General features: G+C 37.8%; 1 protein-coding gene across 1 annotated transcript; it reads left to right on the forward strand.

Annotated features, from left to right (window-relative positions):
* The first annotated feature begins 16,370 nt into the window (after window positions 1–16,370).
* LOC149193797 (uncharacterized) lies at window positions 16,371–17,218 on the forward strand. Its single transcript, XM_089406960.1, has one exon. The coding sequence runs from the start codon at window positions 16,560–16,562 to the stop codon at window positions 16,890–16,892; it is 333 nt and encodes a 110-aa protein (XP_089263086.1). The 5' UTR covers window positions 16,371–16,559; the 3' UTR covers window positions 16,893–17,218.
* The last annotated feature ends 10,580 nt before the right edge of the window (window positions 17,219–27,798 follow it).

The raw sequence follows: 27,798 nt of genomic DNA on the forward strand, positions 1-27,798 counted from the left end.
AGAATCTTGATAAACTTAGCTTCAAATTGAAGAGCTCATCATTCTGATTCCAACGGTGTGAACGACACTCAAATCCAAGCTTGTATGCAGAATTTAGAGAAAGTCAAAGTTCATGTTTGACTTGCTCACATGGCAGGATTGGATGACGTGGCAAGTTCCTTCAGCGAATGAGGAGGCACCAAGTGGCAGGCCGCCATTGGCCCCCGTATATCACAATCGCAAGTCATAGGTGGATCGTGTTAAAGAATCGACCCCCGAGCAAGGAAGGGTTGTGATGTGATAAATCGCAATCACACATCAGCGAAGGGAGTGAAGTACGACAGATTCAGCCCTCGGTGAGATTAGGGTTGCGATGCAATATCGCAATAAAAATCACAATACTTCACAGTCCCTCATATCTAACACCATTGGTTTTCCACCAATCGCGATATCCCCGATGTGATAAGGTTATAGGCTCCGATTAAAACTCCCGTCGAGTCCACGCACATTGTAATCGTACATCACCGCCGTGTTCACAGACCTTAAACCCGCCAATCCTTGTCGATCACGATTTGCGATTTGGCTGACAGATTATGGCCCGCTACGTGGCAAAATTTTTGCGCAGTTAGCGAATTTTCGGGCTAATTTGTAGGATCATGTCGAATGTGAAGCAAATTGTGGAATGAATATTGGGAAAACTAGGAGAAGTCATAACTTCTTTAGTTTTTCACCAAAATGGATGAAAAAATAGGCTAGATAGCCATTTTTGAGTATTATGGACTGATTGGAGTAGGTTTCAGAAGCATTTGAGCATTGTAAACACATAATTTTACACTTTTGAGCATAATAGAGAGGCCCAAGCCATTAGAAGCTGGACCAAGGAGACGTAGCCCAGGAGGGGTGAATTCCTTTAGCATCTGCTTGTTGTAATGTGTTTTTGATGATGTTCTATATATGTTTATGATGTTGTTCAATGTCTGATTTATGTTAAATTGCTCAAAAATTAACATAAAAACTCTTCATTTCACTTGCAAAAATTGATGAATCCTTAAGCACAATGAAAGCATTTTGTTTATAATCTGAGGAATATCTTAGCACTACAAACTAATATTCTAAATCAGATCAATTTGGTATCAGAGCTAGGTTTTGCTTTTTGAAAGAGGGATTTAATTGCTTGCAAGTTTATGTCATGCTTACAAGGTTAAAACTCAAAAGAGGTGAAGGAAAGCTGGTTGGAAGCCTTGAAGTTGGGTCAAGGGGAAGAAGAGAAAGGTTGCCACAATCTCCAACACCAGTTCAACCTCAAGTTTTAGTTGAGACTCCAGAGATCATGTCTTATGAAGGAGAACCTACAAATATGATAGAAGATGAGAAGACCTTCAGAAAGACTTTCTTTGATATGCCAAAAATGGTGAAGGTCCTCTATGAGGAGAGGAATAGCAGATTGCAAGGAGAAAGTTCTAAACTTCCCAAAGGAGAAGGCTATTCAGGAGGAATTTAGGAGGTTTGACATCAAATAGGTTGAGGTTGAGAATTAATTCCTACATATTCTCCTGAGAGGCATCCCTGACGATTGAGCCTCCCCTTTTCTAATTTTTACCCATAGACGTATTAAAATCACCTCCTAGTATACAATTACATCCATAGTTAGTGTTTTTCAACTCTGTCAAGGAATTCCATTATTCCCATTTCTCTCTAAAGTGAACAGGCATATATACATTTATCACGGTGAAATTCTGATGCAACTCTAAAATTTTAAAGGTAGTTACAATCCAGTGGGTGGTTTTTACAAAGCTTACCATTTGCAATTCTTATAGATTACACATCGTGCAGAGGCCTCCTAAAGCACCTCTCGAGCTTTCCACTACCATATTGCTACAACCCAAAAATTTGGAGTGGATTGAGGCAATTTCTGTCTCTCCCAACTTCGTCTCATAGAGTAGAGTGACTACTGGTCTTTCCTTTTGTATTAGTGATTACACTTCCATTTTTATTTTTCCATATCTTAGGCCCCTAGAATTCCATGAGATAATATTCATTATTTATTCTTTGTGGATGTCATCCCTTTGCAAGGCCTGCTATACTCCCTTTTTTTCCTCCTTTAAGCCCCCAAGTTAGCTAACTGGTGTGGGATGGTGTGTTGGAAGCCCAATTCTTTGTCTTTTTCATTTTTTTCCCACCTTATTTCTCTGTTTGTTTTTTGTCCTGATTTTCTTATCTTTCTGTCCATATCCTTGACTCTTGCACCTTTTGATTTCTCATCCATTGAGCTCGTCAGTATTTTTATTCCCATTATTTCATTGGAGGATAAGAACCCTTCTTCTTCCTCTTCATCCGTGGTGTTTTCTATGTTACTGGATGTTTCTAGACTTGAAGGAATATATTTTTTATTTTTCGAGGTTGTGGAGGGAATGGAAGCCTCAGGTCCATTGAGGGTTGGATCATTTAAGGGGAGGGAAGAACCTCCATCCTCATGAACAGAAGCGAAAGCTGCATACCTATTTTCTTCTTTGTCGTCTCCACCCTCCATAATGGGGGCCCCCATGGGAGGGGTGGGCATGCTTTGGCTTGTTCCTGCTTTCTGGGGGGTGACTTTGAATTTGTTAATAGCCCATTATTCTATTTTGATTTCCCCTTTCTTCTTTTTACTTGCTTCCATTTCTCGTTTTCTTCTCTTTGTTGATTTTCCGGTATGTCTAGTTGCTTTGGGAAGCTTTTGGCAAAATGCATGTATTCATGACAAAGTTTACATTTGAATGGAAATAGGTCATAGTCTACTTCTTGCACATGTGCCTAGTTATCCATACAGAGATTGACTACAACTGTGAGACTTTTTTCTAGGTCGACTTCCACACAGATCCTTGCACAGGAAAATAGACCATCCTTTGGCTCCAAACAGTCTATGTACTTTCCTAGAGAGCTCCCAATCAATCTAAAGGTTGCATCATTCCGGGAGTGGAGGGGGAGGTAGGGTAAATTCACCCAGACTGGGACTATAGAAGGATCATCACTTTCCGAGTTGACGCTGGGACTGCACATATCCAAATAGAGCCCCTGTGCTCCCATGAAGTATGAGCCACTCCTGAAAACTAAATCTATGTCCAGTCTTTTTTCAAAAGAGAAGGTGTAGAATCCCTTATGGCCACAGAATGAAGAAATAACCTCTCCTTTGATGAGCGACTTCCAGTTCTTCTCTATCTAAGACTGAACCATGCGCAGAGAGGGCTAGAGGCCCATGAACTTCTCAATAAGGCCTTTGTCTGCAAAATTCAAAGCACGAAAGCAAGCTTGAGGGGCACTAATCCCGATCTTTGGAATCTCATCCGCCTTTTTAACAAAGCAAGTCAAGCCTTGCTTCTAAAATTTAGGCGTCGCAGTGACCATGGAGTTGAAGGCATCATTTCAGCCGCTAGAGAGCTATCCTGGGCCAACACACCAATTGGGGTTGTCTAGCCAGCAAAAACTAAAACACCAAGCCTGTAGGGGAGCAGAAACATAAGGGGAAACGAGAAAAGGGGGGGAAAGGGAGGGGAGAGGGCCCTCAGCAAGAGGCCAGGAACGTGAAACTAGCAACCATGAACGTCCAGTAGTAGAGAATTCTTATGGCTAAAGGACCTATTTCTTAGTAAGAGCTTAAAAAAATTATTTAGAAGGATTTTACCACCTATTAATCCTGCTCAGAGTTCACAGAACAAGTCGAGAATTGCTCTTCCTCTTTGTGAAGTTGGATTTTACCACATGTAAATGAGCATATTATTTTAATACATATTTAGACATGCATACCCTTGATTTCAAATTTTATTGGTATACACGAAGACCTAGATGATGGAGGGCAGTATAGCTAATTTAAAGGCTAGAAAAGCTCCATTTTAGTATGCATCAATTGGTCTAATGTAGCTTGGCTTGGCCAATTTAGCCAATATTACTAGATATCTATTGGGTGTTGGTTTTCCGAATTAAGGGTTTCCGAGGTAAATCTCTCGAGTATTATGTGTGTATGCCATTGATTGCTTTTCTAGTTTGCATAAGGATCTATATGCATTGTTTCACTTAATAGGTTTAAAACTTACCAACCATAATGTCATTCAATTTGTTATATTTTCCTTTGTTCTTTGCTTTGCAAAACCCCAACATAATTAGTCATGGTTTATGGGTGTAATTGTTGGCATCGAAAACTTATTAGTAATATTAACCATAAATATGTGGTTCAAAAAAAAGTTTGGAGTGCAAAGAATACACATTAAGCAAACCTAAGGAAATGAGATCCATTTTTTTTCTATGATCAAATATTTTATCTCTCTTAAGATGTCTAACATGTTGGTTCATAGTTATTTTGTTTGATTGGTATTGTTACGTGTCTATTTGTAATTAATGATGACATAGTTATAACATTGTTATTTAATATTTGATTATTATTTGAGCACATTCAACATAGTCATCTTGACCACTTATTATGTAATTCATTACATCCCCATTATTGTGATAGATACTTAATAGTGAAAAAACACTTAACTAATACTTAAATGAAGATATCTCACTATTTATTTATCTTCTATAGGTTAGGTTAAGCTCATTGTAAAGAAACACATTGTTTTACTTTGTTTCATGTAGAAGTGTGTTAGAGATTTTGTTTGGGATTAAAAAACACTACTAACTTTAGTGCAAATTTCTAACTTGTATGTGTTTGATTAAGTTTAAATATGAACCTATACAAAATAAACCCTGTCAACATCGCAAAACTTGAAATTGAGATGACAATAATGACAATTTTGATTCTATTCATTCAATTTTCTACATCATCAAACCTTTACTTCTTTGTGCTCCTTATTGTGTAGAAATTCTCACTGTAGATCACCTAATAATGCAATATACTAAAGCAAAATACTTGATCTACTTCTACAAACAAACTTGCGAAAGCTTAATCGATTTTGAGCAAAGATCAAATAGAACACATATAACAGATGAAGAAGAAACAATCACACATGAACACAGAAGAATACTCTGAGGAAAGCCTCAGCTAAAAACCTTGCTATCTGTATTATCATACAAGTGGAAATATCTCAGGATTACACAAAGCTTTAGCTCACAAGCTATCTAGCTCTCAGTACAATCCCTCACTGCTGCTCATAGACAGAATAGACAACACATATGCCTTCCTTCAGTCCTCCAAGCCTCCTATTTTCTTGCGTAGTTTCTCCTGGGTCCTCCAGCTGCAAATTTGATTCTCACCTCACACACAACACTGACCTCTGAAATAACCGTGCAATCCTGAAGGAGATAATTCCTTCTGCATGGATGAGTTTCCTATATAGGAAAAATCCTCCAATTGATAGTACATTGTCCCTTCCTCTGATCTCAATTGGGTCTCTGACTGAACTGACATGCATGAGTTATTTATGAGAGAACATTCAGTTATTTGAAGTACACTCGTTACATGCATGCATGCATTAACTAACTGAACTCACAATCAGTTCCACAAACTGTTGGAACTAATCTAACTGGACTTAACTCAATTAACTGAGCTAACTAATTACGACTCAAAGTATAACTCATCCTAATCACTTTAATTAAGGGATAACTTCCTCAATCAAAAGGAAAACTGTTGCATGTCTTTACATAGACTTCATGTTTGATTTTCTCCAACTAATTAACTCAAGATGAATTAATTAGTTATTTTTCAAACAATTGCTAAGATCAAATTCGAATTTTAATTCTTAATTTTAGTTCAGGGACTAACTAAAATTGAAATGTATCCCGAAATGCTATTTTTAGCATTTCTATTTTATCATTCCTTGTTACTATATCCAACGCTGGTACCTGAAATGATATTTATAGCAATTATATTTATAACATTTCTATTTTTAACATTTCTTGTTGCCATTTTCAACACTCCCTCTCAACAAGAAAGACATTCAACTCGAACCTGAACCCGAACCTTTGGAATGTTTTGCATGCAACACTTCTCTCAAGTGTTGTTGCTCCAGCAACTCTAGAAACAAAAAAATATCCAACCTGAATCAGAATGATGCCTCTGTCATCAAAGTCTCTGACTGCTATTGCCTCTGTCAACTGAAAATCTCTGCACCTCTGTGCTCTTCAATATCTGACTGCTTTAGCCTCTATCACTTTGATCTCTAACTGCATCAATCACATTGAATCCTCCAGCTACATCTGTGCTACTGTTGGTCCTGTCTCCCAGCACTGCATCCGCACTGCACCTCCTCTCATCATGTTGCATCGTGCTGCCCATTGTTGCACTACAACTCAGTTACTAAGAAGTAAGTAACTGATCTCTCAACTGACCTCCCTGTTGGGCTAGAAACACCCTCTGATGCTGAAGCTCCCTTTGTCGCTCCATCTGCACCTGTCTCTACCCACTCAGTCAGTCCTGCTACTCCTCATCGGGGTTTCCGTAGCAAGGTCTAATAAAAAAGGTTGGGTACCTCAAAGATCCTACCCCTATTTCAGCCTTCTTGGGACTGTCACTCCACATTGCCCCACCTCCTAATTGGAGGTATGGTTGCATGTGATCCCTCTGCCCACTTGGCTTGAAATTCCCCCCTACTAGAGGTCTCTGCATGAGTGGATGCCTCCACTCGATCTCCTCTCGGATTCTCTAGTTGTGGCTGCTCCACAACCTCCTGAAGCCGCTTCGCCAATTGTGGATCCTCCACAATTGTTTGAGACTTCTTCTAGCACTGCATGTTGAGAGGTAATGTACTCTCCCTCCCAACCACCAAGTCTCCAATAGTTTCCTTGCTCCCCAAGGCTTTGCATGCATCTTGAACCTCAAGAGCATACAGGTTCTTGACTCGTGAACCGATCTGCTTCACCTGTTTTGTGGTGATGTGTCTAAGGAAAACCTTTGCCTTACTGATTACTACATCATAGCCTTTGTCTTTCAGCGTCACGATTGATACCAAGTTCTTCTTCAGTCCTGGCACATACTTCAAATCTATCAAGGTAATGCGAGCTCCATGCTCCCTCTGAAAAGAAACCGTGCCCACACTTGAAACACTATATTTTTCATCATTACCCATCGCTATGAGTATCTAAAGGTCTTTCTCCTCCAAGGTACTGAACAAACTCTTATAGCCAGTCATGTGGAATGAGGCTCCACTGTCAAGAAACCAACCACAACCCATCATCGATGAAACCATGCATGCAATGAGGGTAAAATCCAATTCGAACTAAGAGGCCAATGCCTCACCTTCAGATCCTTCCTTGGATCCCATCTTGGATTTCTTCAATGGACAATTTGTTGCATAATGGCCCATTTCATGACAATGAAAGCATCTCACTTTCGATTTGTCAATCTTCTTCCCACCATGGGAAGAACTCAATTTGGGATGAGAATACTTCTTCTTCCCTTTCTTTGCCTTACTCGCTAAGGCACAATTTTCTTCATCCTCCTTAGATGAAGAACCATCTCTGGTGCTTCTTCTTATCTCCTTCTGCATCAGATCCGACCAAAGTCGTTCCCAATCTAACAGTTTTTCTCTCCCATTTACTGAGTCTTGGTAGCTATGCTAGCTCTTAGGAAGACTGAGGAGAGCAAGACTCACCATGTCATCATCAGCTGTCCTGATCCCTACACTTCCAAGATCATCCCTGCAAGTGGTGAGCTTGTTCAGATATGTAGAGATCGTGTCGCCCTTTTCACACTTGATTTTCCAAAGCTTGTCTTTCATCGGCAGCTTCCTCTGATCGCTGTTGTTCTGATATAGATCATTCAGTGTTTTCCACATTGAAAACAGTGTCTCCTTCCCAGGGAGACTCGAGACAATGTGGTCTTGAACTCGCTCCAGAAGGATTCTCCTTTCTCTAGCCACACATTTCTTCTATTCCGCCAATTCTTGGGCATTAGCAGCTGTTGGCTTGGGGACTTCTTGATCAATGAAGTCCTTCAAACCGTTGTCCTCTAATACGGCTTCCATGCAATCCTTCCAGGCTATATAATTCGAGCTGCAATCAAGGGCATACTCGAGTCTCAAACCATTGAACGCCATTGGTGAAATTTGAGATGTGATAAGAATTTGAATTCTATAATCAGGAACTTCAAACTTCGAACTTCTCCCTTCTTTGTATATTTTCTTCGCTTTGATCAACTTGGCTCTGATACCATGTAGAAATTCTCACTGTAGATCACCTGATAATGCATTATATTAAAGCAAAATACTTGATCTACTTTTACAAACAAACTTGCGGAAGCTTAATCGATTTTGAGCAAGATCAAATAGAACGCATATAACAGATGAAGAAGAAACAATCACACATGAACATAGAAGAATACTCTGGGGAAATCCTCGACTAAAAACCCCGCTACTTGTATTACCATACAAGTGGAAATATCTCAGGATTACACAAAGCTTTAGCTCACAAGCTATCTAGCTCTCAGTGCAATCCCTCACTGCTGCTCATAGACAAAGTAGACAACACATATGCCTTCCTTCAGTCCTCCAAGCCTCCTATTTCCTTGCACAGTGTCTCCTGGGTCCTTCAGCTGCAACCTATGTGATTCTCACCTCACACACAACACTGACTTCTGAAATAACTGCGCAATCCTGAAGGATATAATTCCTTCTCTATGGATGAGTTTCCTATATAGGAAAAATCCTCCAGCTGATAGTACATTGTCCCTTCCTCTAATCTCAACTGGGTCTCTGACTAAACTGACATGCATGAGTTATTTATGAGAGAATATTCAGTTATCTAAAGTACACTAGTTACATGCATGCATGTATTAACTAACTGAACTCACAATCAGTTCCACAAACTGTTGGAACTAATCTAACTGGACTTAACTCAGTTAACTGAGCTAACTAATTACAACTCAAAGTACAACTCATCCTGATCACTTTAATTAAGGGATAACTTCCTCAATCAAAGGGAAAACTGTTGCATGTCTTCACATAGACTTCATGTTTGATTTTCTCCAACTAATTAACTCAAGATGAATTAATTAATTATTTTTCAAACAACTGCTAAGATAAAATTCGAATTTTAGTTTAGGGACTAACTAAAATTGGAATGTATCCCGAAATGCTATTTATAGCAATTCTATTTTTAGCATTTTTATTTTATCATTCCTTATTGCTATATGGAACATTGGTACTTGAAATGCTATTTATAGCATTTCTTGTTGCCATTTTCAACATATTGGTCATTCGCCTTTTCTTGATTCTACATATTTTTATTTATCACAGTCTTTCAATTTGTTTTTATTATTTCTAGAAACATTGATATTAGTGCGACGATACTTCATGTATCAGATAATTTGACAACTTCCCCGTCATAATCTTTCCTCGTGCTTCAAGCCCAAGATATATGAAACGTTTCATTTGAAAAACTATTACTTGTGAAGGAAGTAACATAACTGTTGTTATCATTATATCTATGCACTAGGGGATTATACTCTAACATCCACTCTAGCATGAATTCATGCAAGGCTTGAAACTTAAAATAAATAAACAATATCCTTTAGCATTGTTCTTGTATAGATCTTAGAATGCTCCAAATCATAAATATCCTAGCACATATAATAAGTGTTGGACATCTAATCCTCTAAGGGTTGGTGTGGAAGTTTAACAATGAAAGGGAGTCCAAGGGACCACTTGGAATATGAAATCAAGGGTCACTCCAATATATTATATATATGTATCATTAGGAATAATATACGCAATTCAATGCTTATCCTTCATATTTTGCATTCACCATGTATGTGTTTAACATGGTATCAGAGCTACAGGCACATTCTTGCCCTTCTCAAGTCTAAGCCACTAATGTTTTGGCCTCATATGTCAATGTCAACATTGATGTGTATGCCCACATGGTTGATGGGTATGCATGTTGTGAAATAAAAGGATTTACGAGCTAGAATCATTTAAGCAAGTTGGTGGTGGAGCCATTTCACTTGAAGGAGTTTATCAAAGTTTGAGACCCATCTCATCATTTGGCATTGGTATTGATCATACTCTGTGTGTTTGTTTCGAGTCCTGGGCGTTATCGAGACTCTCCAAAATCTGCACCTGTCAGAATGTAGGACCTAAATTTGGTTCTTTACCCCTCTAAATCTTGGTATATACGTTTGCTCTCTTCCCCGCTAAATCCTGGTATATATGTTGGCTTTCTTTGTGCATTATATGTTGGCTATTGTCAGATCTCATCATTAGCTAAATTGGTCGACTCTTCCCAAGAGTCTGGGTCCGAGTTCGAATCCATCTCGTTTGGTCTGAGAGAGAACAAGTATGTGGTCCTCTACGACATAATCACCCGGTACCACACACACGAGATGCCACCGGATCATTGCTCGTCAATCGTGGTCTAGAGGGTGAACGTCCGAGTGGACTTGGTGTGGTCCGTGGTGAGCCACTTCGACAAGCAACATACATACAAACACTTCATACAGAGCTGCACGATGATGAACATACATGGTTAACAACCACAAACACGCAAAATCCGACCACCGTGTCGACGATTCTAGAACTGGAAAATAAGGATTTGGCATTACTTTGCTACTTTGTGTATCCTTTTGTCTATCAGATTCCCCACATGAATTATCAACCCACAAAGAATATCGCACAACCTAGAGCCAGATTATTTTTTGTGTTGTCTTTGAACTATAAAAGTTCTTTGTGAGTGGCCACTAAAGAACATTGTTAACTGCACCATCGACTGTTACATATGCCCCTCACAATGGAGGTGATGAATTCGACTCCTTTAATTTTGGGCGGTGCACATGCCAATCTCCTACATTGAATAGTTTAATCGTTGAAAATTGTACGCTGGTTCACATACTCCTCACAGTGGGTTAACGCTTCCATACTCCCTTGGTATCACCGCCATCACGTTGTCTATGACTTGGTGCCTCCACGCAGGGAGATAAAACACTCTTCGACCTTCTCTAATTATAAATCACTCTGCAAATAACACTGTAACACCATTAACTGGTATCGACACCTCCTCCATTGGGTATGTTTTCCCTCGTTCTTTTTGTCCTGCTCCAAATTCCTGTACAATAACTAATAATTAATTTGTGTGAGAGTGTGTGGTAGCTCACACTGTGCCGATGGGCAACACTTCATTTGGCTGTAGCATCTAAAGGTTCTAATTAGATATTCATTCAAATCTATCAATTACCGATTTGTAGATTTGAGATTCAGATTTGAGGTTTTCGGAGGGGTGAGGTGCTCTGTGTTTTATTTTAATATCTTCCTCTTCTTAGAATTATTACAACACTATTGAATTCGAGGAAAAATCATTGTTAAGAAGACAATAGTATAAAGGAATTAGCTGCAAAGGCATTTGGGCATGTTTGTGGTAGGGCAGCCAGCATGAACAACAAGAAGTTGTCCTCTCTCTCATGTTAAATGTTACAGGTGAGTGTGTTAAAGTTGAAACTGCTTGTGGACTATAAATGGTGTGTTGATTTTATATGCCATTTTTTTTTAAAGTTGAAATAGCAAGGAAGGAATTCAACCCAACTGTTCAAATCCTTTGAGGCTTTTATTTTTGCTAAGACAATGTCCAAAATTGTTGAGGTATTAGAGTTCTTAATAACTCTGACACAATCCATTGATCATGATACAGTAAAAATAAATAAGGACACACTTTTTAATATTCAAATATGTCTACAAGCGCACATGAAATGATCGAGTTTTTGTAACTTGAATCTCAATTCCAGTGAGATGAGTTACAATAGCATAAGCATCATGATACCCATGAGCAACCAACAAGTGGTCAAATCAATAACATTGAGATAGACTCCCATCAGCGAAAAAAATGGCAAATGTAGTACCTATTTCAGGAGTAGATATGCAGAAAGATGCAGAGATTCAGTCTGCACTTCCCAAGCCCATCAAATTTCAGAGTGTTAGGTTTCTTCATGAAGGTTCACCTTCACATGTTCCAGATTCTTATCCTCCTCATTCACAGCCAAAAGCTGTTAAATGGCAACACTATGACCGAGTTGTCCATATGAAAGATCATTGTTTTGATCTTCATCCATGCAAGAATTGTGTTCAGCATACTCGTTCTTCACACAGATTCTTCAAAAACAAGCCTCCTGCAAGAACAAATATTTATCTTGGATGGATCGCTTCTTGATAATGGGCTTCAACAACCAAGAAAATATTTTGTTCATACAACAAGATTTGTTCTCGAATACTGAAAAGTCTTGCAGTTGAGATCTCTTCGTCTTCTCACCTTGTATCTGACAAGGAGGGAAGTGATGATCATATACAAGCTTCAAAGCCACATCAAGCGACCCTGGGCCACAACCTGCCATACCAGATTCAGAGTTGTAGCCAGAGATAAAGATGCCCCTAAGCATGCTTTCGCTTGGTGGTCAACCTTAAACCATCTATGCATAGTTGAGACCTCTCTTCAAATAATTAGGGACACTTCCTCTAGTAGAAGACTTCAAATTCTTCCCAGTTTTGGAAGAGTTCCAAGAATCGCCTTAAACATTCCATAGTTGGTGGTCATCCGTAAACCACTGCAGGTTGAAACCTCCCTTTTCAGGTTGAGATTCTCCCTTTTTATGCGAGGTGAGACCTCCCTTTGATGTTGAAGGTCTCCCTCTTCTAAACATTAGGAGCACTTCCTCTAGCAAAAGACTTCATCTTCATGCTGGATTTGGAAGAGTTCGAGGAACTACACTAACCATTCCAGTGTTAGTGGTCATCCTTAAACCACCACCTTATGCCAACATTTCAGAGAGCACATTCAGCCTAGTGTTGCCATGCATTTTTGCATATTTTGTATTACAACTTTCTTCTTGGACTCACACATACCCCTTCGGGTTAAGGGGGGGGGGGGGAATGTTGGACACCGAAGCTTTTAAGGGTTGGTGTGGAAGCTGGACATTCAAAGGGAGTCCAAGTGACCACTTGGAATATGAAACCAAAGGTCACTCCAATGTATTATATATATGTATCATTAGGAATACTATATGCAATTCAATGTTTATTCTTCATATTCTGCATTCGCCATATTCTTTGACCTATAAAGAAAGTGAATTCTTTCTTTTCATAAATCTAATAATTGATAAAACTATTACCTTTCAACAAAAACCTCAAAATTGACTATAATTTGTTTTTTTTTATAAAATACAATTGATAATAAACATGGCAAATATACTTAAAAATTTAAAGAAAATTGATTCTCATGATAATGCTCATGAATCCAAGATATATTTCTCAAAATAGGCACAAGGAACAAATCCTTTATTACACTAGTTTTCACAAGATATTTAATTTTAACATTATATAAGAAACTTCATATTTTTCATTATTAATATTATAATTTTTTTTAACCATATAATTTAATTTCGAGTTGTCTTTAGTGCGACTTTTTTGAAGCTTTTCCGGTGGATTTTTCAGGTCTAATTTCTCTAAAATCCGTCATTAATTACAAGTTTGATGGGTAACCCCTGCACAATAGAAGTGCCCTAAGGTTTTTCAGGGCATTGAATCCATATATACATTCAAAAAACTAGTTTAAATAATACAAATCAAGATTTCACCACAAATTTAAACACACTGGAAATTCCAAAAAGTCGCACTAAAGACAACTCCATTTAATTTTATAAAATATATTTAGTTTGATATATATATATATATATATATATATATATATATATTAGTTGTTTTTAGAGTGATTTTTATTTTTTTTTATTTTTATTTATTTATTTATTTATTTTAATATTTTCCATGGGGCACTTTTATTGTGTAGGGGTTACCTATCAAATTTGTGATTTCAATGAATTCCTGGTGGATTTTAGAAAAATTAGACCGGAAAAATCCACCAGAAAAGCTTCCAAAAAGTGGCACTAAAGACAACTCGTATTGTCTTTAATGGGACTTTTTGAAGGTTCGGCGCTGGAATATGAGGGAAAAAATTGTGTTGAAATCTTGATTTGTGTTATTTAAACTAGTTTTTTGAACACTGAAAAATGCCTAGGGCACTTCTATTGTGCCGGGATTATCCATCAAATTTGTGATTTCCTGCCGCATTTTAGAGAAATTAGACCAAAAAATCTAGTAGAAAAACTTCCAAAAATCACACTAAAACCACTCACAAAAAAATTGTGGGGGTGAGATGACGAGAGCCGGTATTGTTTTCACGAGCAAAGCGACACGTACCATCAGAAAGCGCCCACAACAACTAAATGAAAAACCAGCAACGGATTGAACTGGATTCCAGACATCAGCCTATCGTATGAACTACATGTCTTTATCAATATACGGGTGGTTTTGGTTTTATACGGTGTTATCTTCCCTGCTTCTTGGCTTTGTAGGTAACATATACATATAAATACAGAACTAAATCTCAAGTGCAATCTCAGCCTGCAACTTCACAATTGCCATTGTTGTTCTTTTTGGTTAGCTATGCCAGGGCAAATCTAAATCCGAGGAAAGGAAGAAAGAAAGATGAATTCTATTTCAAAGAGGGCTTCTTGTATGGCGGCTGTGGGAGCAATCGAGGGTTTCAGAATCTTCACAGATCAGAGGGCCTTCAATTTCCTTTCAACAAAAAATCAAAATATATTATAATTTTTTAAAATAATATTAACATTAAATCCAACCAATATACTTAAAATTTTAAAATAAATTAATTCACAAAGTCATAAATCCAAAATATAATTATCAAAAGGTATACATTTAACACATCCTTTACCATATGACTTTCACAAAATATTTGACTTTAAAAATTTATATTTATCATTATTAATAATTTAACCTTTCTTTTAAGAACAATAACTTGATTTTATAATATATATATATATATGAAAATTATATTTAGATTTACGTAAGATGGTTTAATCAATTTAATTTTACTGGAAAATATAATTTATTTACTTTATAGGTTTTATTGGCTAGCATAAATTAATAATTTTTTAATAAAATATATATCTATTTTACTCTTGTAAAATAGATTCTTTTGCAGGTTTCAGGGGTAATCTTTTTGTTCCTTCTTCTATCCTATTCCACCTACACAGAGCTGGCTTTTTCTCATGGGACAAAGTTATCAAGGATTGGAGAGGCCCCTCTCCAGTGCTCATGGACGCTCTCGACATTGGCATTCCTCTGGAGCTGTCCCCTCAATGGGATATTCTTAAAAACTCTCTCCTTCAGGGCGGTATAGTGCGTTCCGCTGATGATGACCATTTGGTCTGGTCCTTATCTCCTTCCTCCTCTCAAGCAATTGTCAAGGACATTTATATGGATCTTATATCTTTCTCAAATAGACTGAATTGCAAGCGTTTTCCTGTACTCTGGTGGAATCTAGGCTGCCCCCTCAAAGTGACCTTATTCTCTTGGCTGGTGTTCTTCAACAAAAATCTGACTTGGGAGGCCTTAAGAAAGCGCTCTTGGCATGGGCCCAGTAGATGCGCCCTCTGCAAGCTGGAGGAGGAAACCAATTTTCACCTGTTTTTCAAATGTACAGTTTCCCAACAAATCTGGTTCGATCTAGCACTGCTCTTCTCCTTTCCGCACCTTTGTTTCATTTCTGTAGATGCTGCTTTTGCATGGTGGGGAAGACAGAATGCCTCCCTTCGTCCAATCCTTCCCATCGCTTTATGGAGCCTCTGGAAATGGAGGAACAAAAAAAATTTTGACGACTCAAACCTCTCCTCCATATATGTTCTATCTCTTTTCTCTGCTCTCTTTTCTCCAAGCCGCTGAAGCTGAACCTTTGTGGTTTTTTTGTCTCTATTATCATGGCTGTCTCTGCAGGCAGCCCCTTTTGGTTTTTTTCTACCATCTTTTGATGCTTATGTATTTTGACTATCAGTCTTCTCTCAGGCGATCTTTGCAACAAATCCATCAGATCTATTCTGTCTGTCTCTCTTTCAGACGATCATCCATTGATCTTTTAACAGATCCATCATATCTATTTTGTATATATTGCCTCAATATAATATAAAGCTTTTCTTTCTGAAAAAAATCTATTTTACTCTTGTAAATTAAAATATAATTAATTTTACAGGCTTGGACTATAAAGTGGACGAATCCCTTTAATTATTCGAAGAATATTGATGCCATGACGACAAGATGCTCGAAGAAATCGGAATTTTGGATACCTCCTAAGTGAATAGACTCGTAAATAAAATATGAAAAATATATTGGATGGTAAGGCCATGACGACTGCTCAGAAGAGGCCATGACGACTGCTCAGAAGGTGGGTAGGCAGGGTTTGGAAACGGGCGCCCACCTTTTACCAAAACCGCGATTTCTACGGTATTCTTGTCACGAGCAAAAGCAACCCACAATCAAAAGCGAAACCAGCAACGGATTGCACTGGATTTCTGACATCAGCCGATAAAATTAATTTTATGTTTTTATATGTACCAGTGGTTTTGGTTTTATACGGTCTTGTCTTATCATATACCGCTGGTTTTGGTTTTATATGGTGTTGTCTTCCCTGCTTCTTGGCTTTCTGGGTAACCTACACACATATAAATACAGAACTAAATCTCAAGTGCAATCTCAGTTTGCAACTTCACAATTGCTATTGTTGTTTTTGCTATCCCAGAGCAAATCTAAATCCAAAGAAAGGAAGGGAAAAAAAGAAAGATGAGTTCTACTTCAAAGAGGGCTTCTTGTATGGCGGCCGTGGCAGCCATTGAGGGTTTCAGAATCTTCAGAGATCAGCGGGCCTTCAATTTCAAGAATCTACTAATAACGCCCAAGTTATTCTCCATTTCTCCTCATACGTTTGGGATTGCTTCTGCCACTGCCGTTGGCGCTGCTGCCGTTGCCCAGAAATCTGCTATTGCTTCTTCGGTTTCTGAAGCGAATCTGAGTCCTCATGTTCAAGAAGAAGCAACAGGAAAATCAAAGAAAGCAGAATTAAAGGATGATTCGTTGAGATGCGTGATGTTTCTCAGCTGCTGGACTCCAAACTGAAATTGAAATACACTTCAATTCCGTCATGATAGAGAGGTATAGAGAGAGGGATCGATTACCCGCTGAACCCGCAGTAAAATGAAAGAACGCAGAATTAAAGGACGATTCATTGTGATGCGCGGTGTATCTCAGCTGTTGGGCTCCAAACTGAAATTGGAACACAGTTCAGTTGGGTCACGATAGAGAGGCACAGGGAAAGGGATCGATCACCTGTTGGTGCAGCAGCATGAAGGCCGCCCAGCCGCCAGAATATAAGATGTATTTTGTAAATTCTATGGGTTCAAAGGACACACAATTTTGGTAATAAAGGTTCTCCTTTTTTTATCTCATCTCTGGTTGACCGCCCGTGTCATTTCGTTTCATTTCACTACCAAACTACATCGGCCATTGAAACTTATGTAACCATTAACATTCTGGAATCTTCTCTTCATCGTCTTGCTCTGAACTTCCACAAACATTGCAATGCCCGGGTCGGTAATTACCTGGGTGGTTTGCGACAGTGTCTTTTTATCATGTAATTAATATTGTTTTCCCCAGGTTTCAATTTCTACCCAAATGAGTTAAGTTTTTTTTGGCTAGAGTGAAAACAAATTGCAAGAAGTAAATCTCAGAGCAATATAGAAATGTAATTTCAGAAACGCTAAAGGAAATTCAGGGGCAAACTAAACGCAGGGAAAAGGGAACGGGAACTTCTATTAACTGGAATTGAGACTACATAAAAAATTAATCCGAGTTATTCGCCTACTCAATTCATCGGAGTTATTTGTCCACTTCTATAAAGTTTTATCCCACTTATTCGCCCAATCAATTCATCCGAGCTATTCGCCCAATCAATTTCTTCTGCGATTTTCTCTCCGCTGAAGAAATTTCCTTCCCATTCATATGAATGCCCACTCAACTCAAGTCAAGTAAATATGGGAAGACTACTATATATAGGCATGTAAGATATCTGCATTTCCACAGTTCAGAAATCGGATCTCTCTGAGTTTTTTGGATGGGTATTTACAGAGATAAGTTCAATGGAAGGGACACCGAATAAATGAAGGGATGGTAAGGGTTGATCAGAGTCAATAGGAATTCATATGGAAGTTACACCGAATAAATGAAGGGATGGTAAGGGTTGATTAGAGTTCAATGGAAGGGACACCGAATAAATGAAGGGATGGTAAGGGTTGATTAGAGTCAATAGGAATTGATAAGGGTTGTCTCTCTATTTTGGATGGGCAGTGACATACAAGAAGGCAGTTTGGGATGACAAAGTATTGAAGGGAAATCAGATCCCTCTAAAGCTCATATCACAGTGGAAGCAAGACAAATAACAGTTAATAAATTCGAATGAATGAAGGGACAACAAGGTGCTACCTTACAATGAAGAGTATCTTTGTCTCTGTGTTACATCAAGTGCAGAAAGGACACTAGATTTGTTCATGATACTATTGTGATGAAGTATCATCTTAGTAATAAGGGCTCAGTAAAGGAAATAAATACTATTGATGAGAATGGAAATTATATCATTGAGAACAACATAAGGAATTTTTAAGGGGCATTGGTATCAAAGGTGGTAAGAACTAGCTTCTTTTCAGGAAGCCTAGTGAGAAATGAATCTGCCAATCACACAATAAAGACTAATAATGTTTATATTTTTTTCACCTGATTCAATTTACCATGCAATCATAGGATGAAATTTAGAAAGGAAATTATGCTCTACAACTAAATTCAACTTGTTTCCCATATGCATATTGGTAATGAGACTGTACTAGAAAGGCTTAAGACTGAATTTCAACAAACTAGGGAGATGTGCGTGGAGCAATTGCATTTGAAGAGGAAATTGAAATAAGTACAAGGTGAGAATCCTCTGCTATCTGATATACATATTGATTAGACACTTACATAGAAGAACTTGGACTACTTCTATCGAGAAAAATGACTAAATATGCAACTAATTGAGAGTTGTGGAAATTGGAGGAGACAAATGATGCTTTCTAATTATCCGATCAAATATGTATAACTTATTAAATATAACAAATTGAATTCACTATGGATTTCTTTTCTAAATCACTTAAAATAGGTGAGAGAGGATATGGCCCAATCTACAAGGGTAGTTTGAATCATACCATTGTGGCTATCAAGGTTCTTAGAGTAGATGCGACTAAAGGTAGAGATACATTCCAACAAGAGGTATCAAAAGGGTTTGGGATTCTGATTTGTGATAGATACACCGTATCAATTTTTTTCAGTATTTATCAATATGATAAAATAACTATAAAAACAAATTTCTTTCTCGATTCTCTTAGCAACCTTTCCAACATTTTTATTTCTTCATCAAAATTTATCAACATTATATCAAAATGTTGGGCTTTATTATATTCATCCTATTTATGGATATCTTCACAATCCATCTTGACTCTTACTATAGTAATAGTTTCTTGTAACTATTTTCCCATAGTTGCATTTTTCCATTGTGTATGATTTCCACTATGATTGTCGTTATAAGAAAAATATTTATTTATTTCTCTCGTAATAGAATTCTAATTATGTTTTGTTTCTATTCATATGAAAATATCTAAAATCTCTCCATCTATAAGACTTTCAAAACTTGTCATCACACACAAATCATTAGTTTTAAAACCATAAGGCGTTCTAGCCTTCTTTGATGTCTCTATTATCAAATATTCATGTTGATATAAATTTTTCAAGCAACCCATAAGACTCACATGAGGTATTGCATCATCATCCTCCCAAAGGAATGATCCTTACTTTGGTCCACAATAGTGAACCTCCTCTTCCTCATACTCTACTACTCTGAGTTCCCCTTCCTTCAACCAAGAACTCATCATATGCCTCAGTTTCTTCCTCAACTTTCTTTTAAATAATTTCTTAATAGGCCATGTAATCTGCCTCTTCATTCCCCATCCACATCTCTTGTATTTTCCACTTTCCTATAGGAGGATCATCAGTATATTGAGTTATCGCTCCATCTCAATAATTTGTTTTCCAAATTCCTCTTGACTCATCCTTTTCATCATTATGTCATTTTCCTTGGAATTCTCCTCCATGATGTTATGACTTACACTTGAACCATTTTTATGACCATTAGTAGTCATGTTTACTCTTCCTTTGTGAAATTTTCTTGTCCATTTATGAGTTGCACTAAGAATTTGCAATAGTAAGCTTGTTTTATCCCGCTACAAATACCTGATCAAAATTCTCTCCTCTAAACTTTGCATTTTGGTAACACTAGTTCTCCTTCACTAGAACCTTTTGAGCTTCCTTTTCAACTCTAAGATTTTGCACTCTACTCACTCTCAACAGATTTACCTACTCTTTTCTCTAGACAAACCCAGCCACATTCATAACTATGGATTTATCTCAACAACTTCTATCCAACATCAGTTGGAAGTTTTTCTTCTTTCTGTTATGTAATCTTTGCTACAAGAGTTACCACACATTTCCTCTCTCTTTGTTTCTACTTGCAATCAACAAATACTTTGTCTAACTACCAATTATAAATCACAAAGAACATTTTTAGCTGTCAAATCTCAATAGATTAGTTCCTCCATGAGATTTATGGGTTCTTTGCTTCACACTGCTACAAGAATATTTTGTTATTAATCTTCTCCAAGCTTTCTCCAAATTTCTATTAACAATTATCTATAGCTCTACTCATTGGTTGGAATTTTCTTCTCCGTTTTACTAAATTCTTTCTGTTATATCTCCTTATTAAACCTCCATAACTTCTTTCTTTCACCTACCATATATACTTAAATTAATTATTAGAATAAATTTATTACCTCATATCTCCTTCAAAGTTTCATTCGTGCATATTTCCCTTCAATGCTTCAAACATTCTATTGATGTCCTTTTCAACTCTAATCTCCTATGCTAGTCTGCTTCTAGTGTTTTCATTGGCTTCAAAAATTATCTTTAATAATTAAATGATCAATTTAGATGTGATACCTATTAGGTTCCTATACCAATAGGAGTCATAATTTTGAATGACTGAGATTAAACCTTGTAATATTGTACATACCTTTGCTTTTTGCAAATGTTTTCCATATTCAAAAAATTAAAAAATGTAAAGAGGGTATGTCCTAAAAGAATAATCAAAGGACAAAAAGAACAAAAAGGTAAAAAAGGATGACCACTCCTATTTATTTTTATGTATAATAAATGATTGTGTGCAACTTGTAATCTTTGTCACAATCCATGATAGTCAAAATGTTTAAACTTGGCTATTTCATGTTTTCAATTTTATGTTTATAGATAGAGAAATAAATCTGACCAAACAGTGTAAACTTGGCAGATAATTAGATAAGTAGAGTAAATAAAGGAGTTCAACTATTTAAACTGAGCCCTTGGATGTTATAAGGTTAGATGTAGGTAGTTTGCTATTGTAAAGAAAAGAAAAATATTGATAAGGGTTTGCTAGCTTAAATGCACCCTAATAAGGTGAAGAAAAAATGGTAGGTAAAGTAGATGGGTAAGTAGGAGAAAGGTTGCAGAAGTATGATGATTGATTACACAAAAAGTATATTTATCATTTTTTCCATCATAAGTTCCATAGATGAATGGACAATCAAGCATGCAATTGGATTTCAAAGTCAATTAATTAACTTCCCCCATTCATTTCACCTTTTACTTAACTAATTTCCCATAATAAAGATCAAAGTACTTAAAAAACCTTAAGTCAAAGAGGCTCAGAGCATTTCTCTGACTTTTGGAGGGACCGGACCCTCGGCTCAATGATTTATAGATGTCAAGTACTGCATTCTCCTCATAAAAGTTCATCCCCCCCTTCAGTTCATTCATTTTCCTAAATAATGTTCCTTTCCTAAGGTTAAAACACTTTTGCCTAGGAAAAGCATTTCCCCCCCACATAAAAGCACTTTCATATCAAAAACCCACCAAAACGCATTACCCTAAGTATTAATGTTAATATGTGAAAAGCATTTAATTCACAAAAATGCATTTACTTAATGTGTTTTTCCCTTTTCCGCTCATTTTTATTAAATACTAACTTTATTTATTAAATCCTGATAAAAAACCTGTTTCCCCGTATATATATAGCTCCTATGTGTTAATTAACACTATACCCTAGTTTAAATATAAACTATAATATATGTCAACCCGACAAAAACCCACTAACTAATCGATCTGCGATTATGTTAGGCAAAACCCCGATTAAAGCCCTCCGCTAATTACCTCGATGGCCTAATCTTGCCTTAATTCACCATTAATCCCAATAACGCCATAACTTAAGTGCCTGCCAGGCCCCCCATTAGCCTCTGTGCAGTTTCCCCGCCCGATCACCGTGCGATCTTCTCCCTCCTCATCTGACGGCCCTTATCCATATCGGGCCAACCTGACGTCTGTCCTTTACCCGCCCGATAAAGTGGTTTCTTCCCCAACCCCCGATGCTACGTGTTAGCCGGTGAATGGAATCAGGCGGCCCCTCCCAAATATCACCGAGCGCCCAAAAACGGTGCAATATAAACCATTTACCGCCCTCTCGCTACATGACAAAGTAACTAGTGTTCACCCCGTACCCGCCAAAACTAACTTTTCGTGCATAAAAGCCAAAAAGCCCAAAATCATTTGTTTTCTCTGAATTTTCAACTGTAAACCTCTGCACAGAGCCCCTTCAACCATTTGCAGTCACCAGCCGCCCTGTTCAGAACCATTTCACTGTTGTTCTAAGTATTTAAAACCTGTATTCACCCACTACCCTGTCAAATTCAAAGAAACCAGTTACTGAGTTTTCTTAGTTAAGCTAAAAATTAATTAAAGAAGCTTAAGAACTCAAACCTACTCCGTGTTGAACACCATTGCCCTAAAACTACAAATTACCCCCCATACTCAAAACCACAAGAACTGATAATGGCTGCCCCAATTTCCATGGATGTGAGACCTGTCACTTCTCCCCATCAAGACCTGGACCACCTTCCCCTAGCCCATAAAGACTTTTAGATAAAGGACACCTATGTCCAAGAATCCTCGCTCAAAGTATACTGCCAAAGTAGAGATAAGTACTTGAACCATGCAGATGAAATTGGTCTTTGGGATTCCAATTTGCCTAAATACCAATTCCCTCAAGTCCACATCTTCCCAGAAATTGTGCATTACTGCCATGCCAATTATATTCCAAGTCAGAGAGCAATCATGTCTCCTAACTAGACTATACTCTTCACTATCATTGCAGAATCTATAAATGAGATGTTACAACTCCAGCCTGGCCAAAACTTGACTCCTCTTTCAATTTGGAGCCTTATTAGACCAGTTCCCCAAGCTTACAACCACAAAATTGGCAGAGATGTTCCTAACTTTCATAAGAGAAGAGAAACGCATTCCAAAGGACCCTCCTCCATATGTTTCTACCATATTCTCCTCATGGGGGAGAAATATTGTGGCTATGATATCCAGTGTCCTACGTTATACCACTAGTGAATACATTGATGAGATTATCCTATCTTTCATGTCCATCTACACTCCAGGGCAGCCTCCTGCTGTTACCTATGACTTTGCCCAGTTTATAGCTGATAAGATGCATGACCAGTTCCTCAAATTGAATAATGAGAGGGTTTTCAAGTATTCCTCTATTTTGTATCACCTTTTTCTATATTACCAATCAGATAAGTTTCCATTCACCCTGCAGAAGCTTGACACAAAGGGTCAGCCTAGATCAGTCATTTTCTGGACTCCATTGATCCATAAATATCAATCCCCATATTCATATGCTGACTTCATTGACCTATTTGTACATCCAATCATGACAATGCTAACAGGAAGCCCTCCTCCAAGAATCAATGTAGACATTAAAAGGGTCCTCCAATTGTCAAAGCAGACCAAGGTAGGTGATTGGTACTTGTACCAAAACCATATCGAGATCGGGATTTACCCACCTCTAATTTACAGCAAGAATCGAACAAAAGGTAAAATCCCAACCCAACCTCTGAGTAAGAGCTTACATAAAACTCAGCGGAGGTCACCAACATAGAGGTTGAAAGAAGTAGACCCACCACCCCATCTGGAAGTATGTAGGAGCCTTCCACATCACAAACTCAAATGTTTGTAAGGCAGCACAGTGTTGAGGTATCTTCCTTTAGGATGCCTGCAGACAAAGATCAAGATATAAAGGAAAGGTACAAAGAGATCAAAGCCAGAAATAAGAGGCTTAAGGCCCAAACATATGCCCAGTACCTGAAAATGACCCCTACCAATAAAATAAGGCTAATGTCAGCCTTTGATATCAAACAGGGGAAAATGAAAATGACCTTCATCAAGCCTACCACTCAACAGCCAAAAGCAACATCAGACTTCAAAAAGGTAGATTTTGAAATACTGGCAAGGGAAATTCATCCCATTGACCAGATTGAACTACACAAGCAAACAGGGGAGATGATATACTCCACATTGACAGGAAAGGCCATAGCTACCCACCAATTGCAGAACTCCTTAAATAATATGTATGCACAATTCCAATTGGAAAGGGCCTCCTCACAGGCCAAGGACACAAGAATCAAGTCCTTAGAGGACTTAGTGATTGAATTGGGACATGATCCCAAGGATGTAAAAGCTACAGAGCAGCTGATTAAAAAGAAAAATGATGACATTGCTGCACTTAAGAAGCAACTAAAGATACCCCAGCTGCATCACCCACAGACAATGGAAGTCCTAGAAGCATAGCAAGCACATGAAGAGCTCATGGACTTGGTCCTAAAACTAAATGATCAACTCAAGGAGACAGAGAAAGAGTTGGACACTTTAATTCAGTCGAAGCAAAGTGACTTGGCCACAACTTCTAGAACTGTCATCCCCACAGTATCTACAGCAGTTCCTTCCACATTGGCAACATCTTTGGCACCCACAGCTCCACCTGCCACAACATTGCTAGTAACAACAGAGCCTACTATAGAAACAAGTACACCAGTAGATAAAGCAGCAGAACATGTCAAAGCCATTGAAGATATGTATATCCGGGCTACAGAACAGAAAAGATTAAAGGAGAAGGTGGCAAGTTTGGAAACTGACTGCATACTTGCCCAGCTCAAGCAGAAAGAAGAAACACAGAAGGCCCAGAAAATGGGTGAGAGAATGGACAAAGATTTGACACTACAGAAACCACTTGGATCCAAGTAATCTTTGAGCAGACAGAATTGGTAAAGGTAGCTACCGAAGCTATCCAGAAAGTAAAGGAAGAACTGGGGGATAAACCAGAGGATGCCAATTGACTCATCCACTTCCTAAACAACAAGAACAAATATGAGCTCCATGAGCTTAACATAGAAGATAGAACTAAGGCCATTCTAGAGATTAGGAAGGTTCTTTCCAAAACCAACCTTATGCTTAACTTAGAAGAGAAGTGCCATAATATGCAGGTAGCCATTGATAGGTTCATGGCTAAATTTCAGATTTTGAGGGAGAAAGGTCTTCCCAGTCCTATGGTCATCAATGAAAAACTCATGACCCAGCTAGACTATGGTGATAGACTAAGAAAATTGGCTAAGGAACAAACGAGTTCTTCATCCATGAAATCCCTGCCAATATGCAATGTGTTATATGACACATTGGAGAACTTATTTTTTCCAGAGCATGACGTGAAACATTTGTTCCTTGCTAAGCCAAATTTTGCAAAGTATACTGAAGCTAATGAAATCTACTGTAGAATGGTAAATGTAAAATTACCTGATGCAAAATGGTGGGAAAAAATGACAGATTTACTGTGATAAATTTACATCAGAAAGTTACTAAATGGTAAAAATGAAGGCAGTCAGGTAAAATAGGGCAGCAGTGTCAAAGAGTATCAGAGTTAAAGAGTATCAAGTGAAAGATGAAAGTAAAGAAGATTCCAACGTAGAAATTCCACAAATATCAGCCAGCTAAAAGGGTTCCAATTTCAACTGCAACAGCTAGCACCACCATAACAAAAGGGACAGCATGAAGCAGTTCACCATCTGTCTCTATCTTCATGCAAGAAGATATTTATATTCCTTAGATTAAGTCTCAAGTTGTTTTGAGATATTTTGTAAATATTTTTGTATATATACTTCACATTTCGAAGTATGTGGGGTGGATTCCAAGACATTTCTATAGACTTTTTCTCTCAAATCAAAAATTCTATTGTATCAATGACTGGATTGGCTTGCTGGAGCAAGGAATAAAGATCAAATATTTTACAGGATTCTTGTGTAAAGCGAAATACAAATAAGTATTCTCTCATGTTTAATGTTGTTTTTCGTTATGTTTTTTCCATAATCTTTTATGTATCTCTTAAATCTAAATGTTATAACATGGAATGATATTTCAGAAATTGCTTGAATGCACTTTGTCTTGACTGTTATGCATTATTAATGTTTTCTTCACAAATCTAGGTCAAGGAATTCTTGATTGCTCCTTAGTTTAGGTGACCTCTAGTGATCTATAGCAAAGGATTCTCAACTGCCCTTTGTTCATGATTATCCTCTGTTCTCCATTCTGATCCCGGTCCAAGGATTCTTAAGTGCCCTTTCACCCTGGTTAGAATTACTTCACCCATTAGGCCTAAAGATTTGCCTTTTGCTTTGCTAGCTTTCCCTGTAAAAATTCCCTTTAATGATTTGGTCCAGTTATGCTACCCATTTGTTGACTCCATAGCCCAATGTCTTGAAGACCTAGCTCTATCCATCTGCCCCAAGAATTCCACCACCCAACCTTCAATTCAAAACAAAAACCCCAACGAACATTAATAACTAGCCTAAAATCTCATAAAAACAAAGCTAAATTATATAGAGAGAGCCCTCTCTGAGTCATAGGTTGGCTAGAGCCTATACTTAAAAGATTGGTTTGTGGTTACCTCGGTTTGTTCCTTCTTTTGATAACTTCTAAGGAAAATTCTGAGTGATAACATAGTGGCAACCATACTGGGGACTCAAATCCTCGGTTTTAATAAACCTTTAAGAAAATTTTAAATATTTATTTCAAGCCTCTTAAAGGGTTTCTTAGAAGTTATACACAAAATTTCACAAAAAAGAAAGTAATTAGAAAAGCTTGAAATTATGGCTTCAAGGAGAACTCACTATACTAGGGCTAATCCAGATCCAAACCCTGCCCTAGTAGTGGATAATCCCAACCTGATTTCGAGAAAACCCAAAAGACAAGAAAGTTATACCACTAGCGAATAATTTCATAAATGCTAAAGGAAATTCAGGGGCAAACTAAACGCAGGGAAAAGGGAACGGGAACTTCTATTAACTGGAATTGAGACTACATAAAGAATTACAAGTACTTGGAATTCAAATCCTATTACACTATTTCGATAACAGGAATTCAAGCTAATTATGACCTCTTACAATTCTGAATTTTGGAATCCATTATCGTACAGAAGTTGAAATATCTATTTTCTATTCTCACAGAAAAACTTAAGAATGCTAAGTGATGATTAAGGTAAAGCTACATTTATGTGACTAACTTGGTAATGACGATGAAATTAGCGATGTGCAACTAAAATTCAAGTGATAGATTTACGCACAGCGACAAGGGACATTTACAGTGCAATAGGGAACTCGGATCTTTTCGTTACATTAAATTTGAAATAAAATAAACTTATGATGATTATCCTAATAATGTGGTTTCTATCTTGGATGCGGGTGTGTAACATTACGTTTTGTACGTGGGCCGCTTGGTGGGTTGGCGCGTGGCTTATTACCACTGCCATCCGGCCTCGCGTGATGCCAGTCTTTAAGTCTTCTGTTAACATCTTCAATGCTGCGTTAATGCAGCTCGTCCTTTCACACCAGCCTGCAACTTCATATGTCATGGCGCCCCTCCAAGAATTCATTCATGCTCCTCCCCTGCGCTCGTGTTGTTCCCTTGCTGCCACAGAGCCTCGCTCTCAGACCAGCCCAGGGAAACATTGTGCTTTGGAATGCTG

This window comes from Pinus tabuliformis, chromosome 2_2 (genome assembly GCF_031772625.1).
Source record: "Pinus tabuliformis cultivar Carrire ecotype Pingquan chromosome 2_2, CPIR1, whole genome shotgun sequence".
NCBI lineage: Eukaryota > Viridiplantae > Streptophyta > Pinopsida > Pinales > Pinaceae > Pinus > Pinus tabuliformis.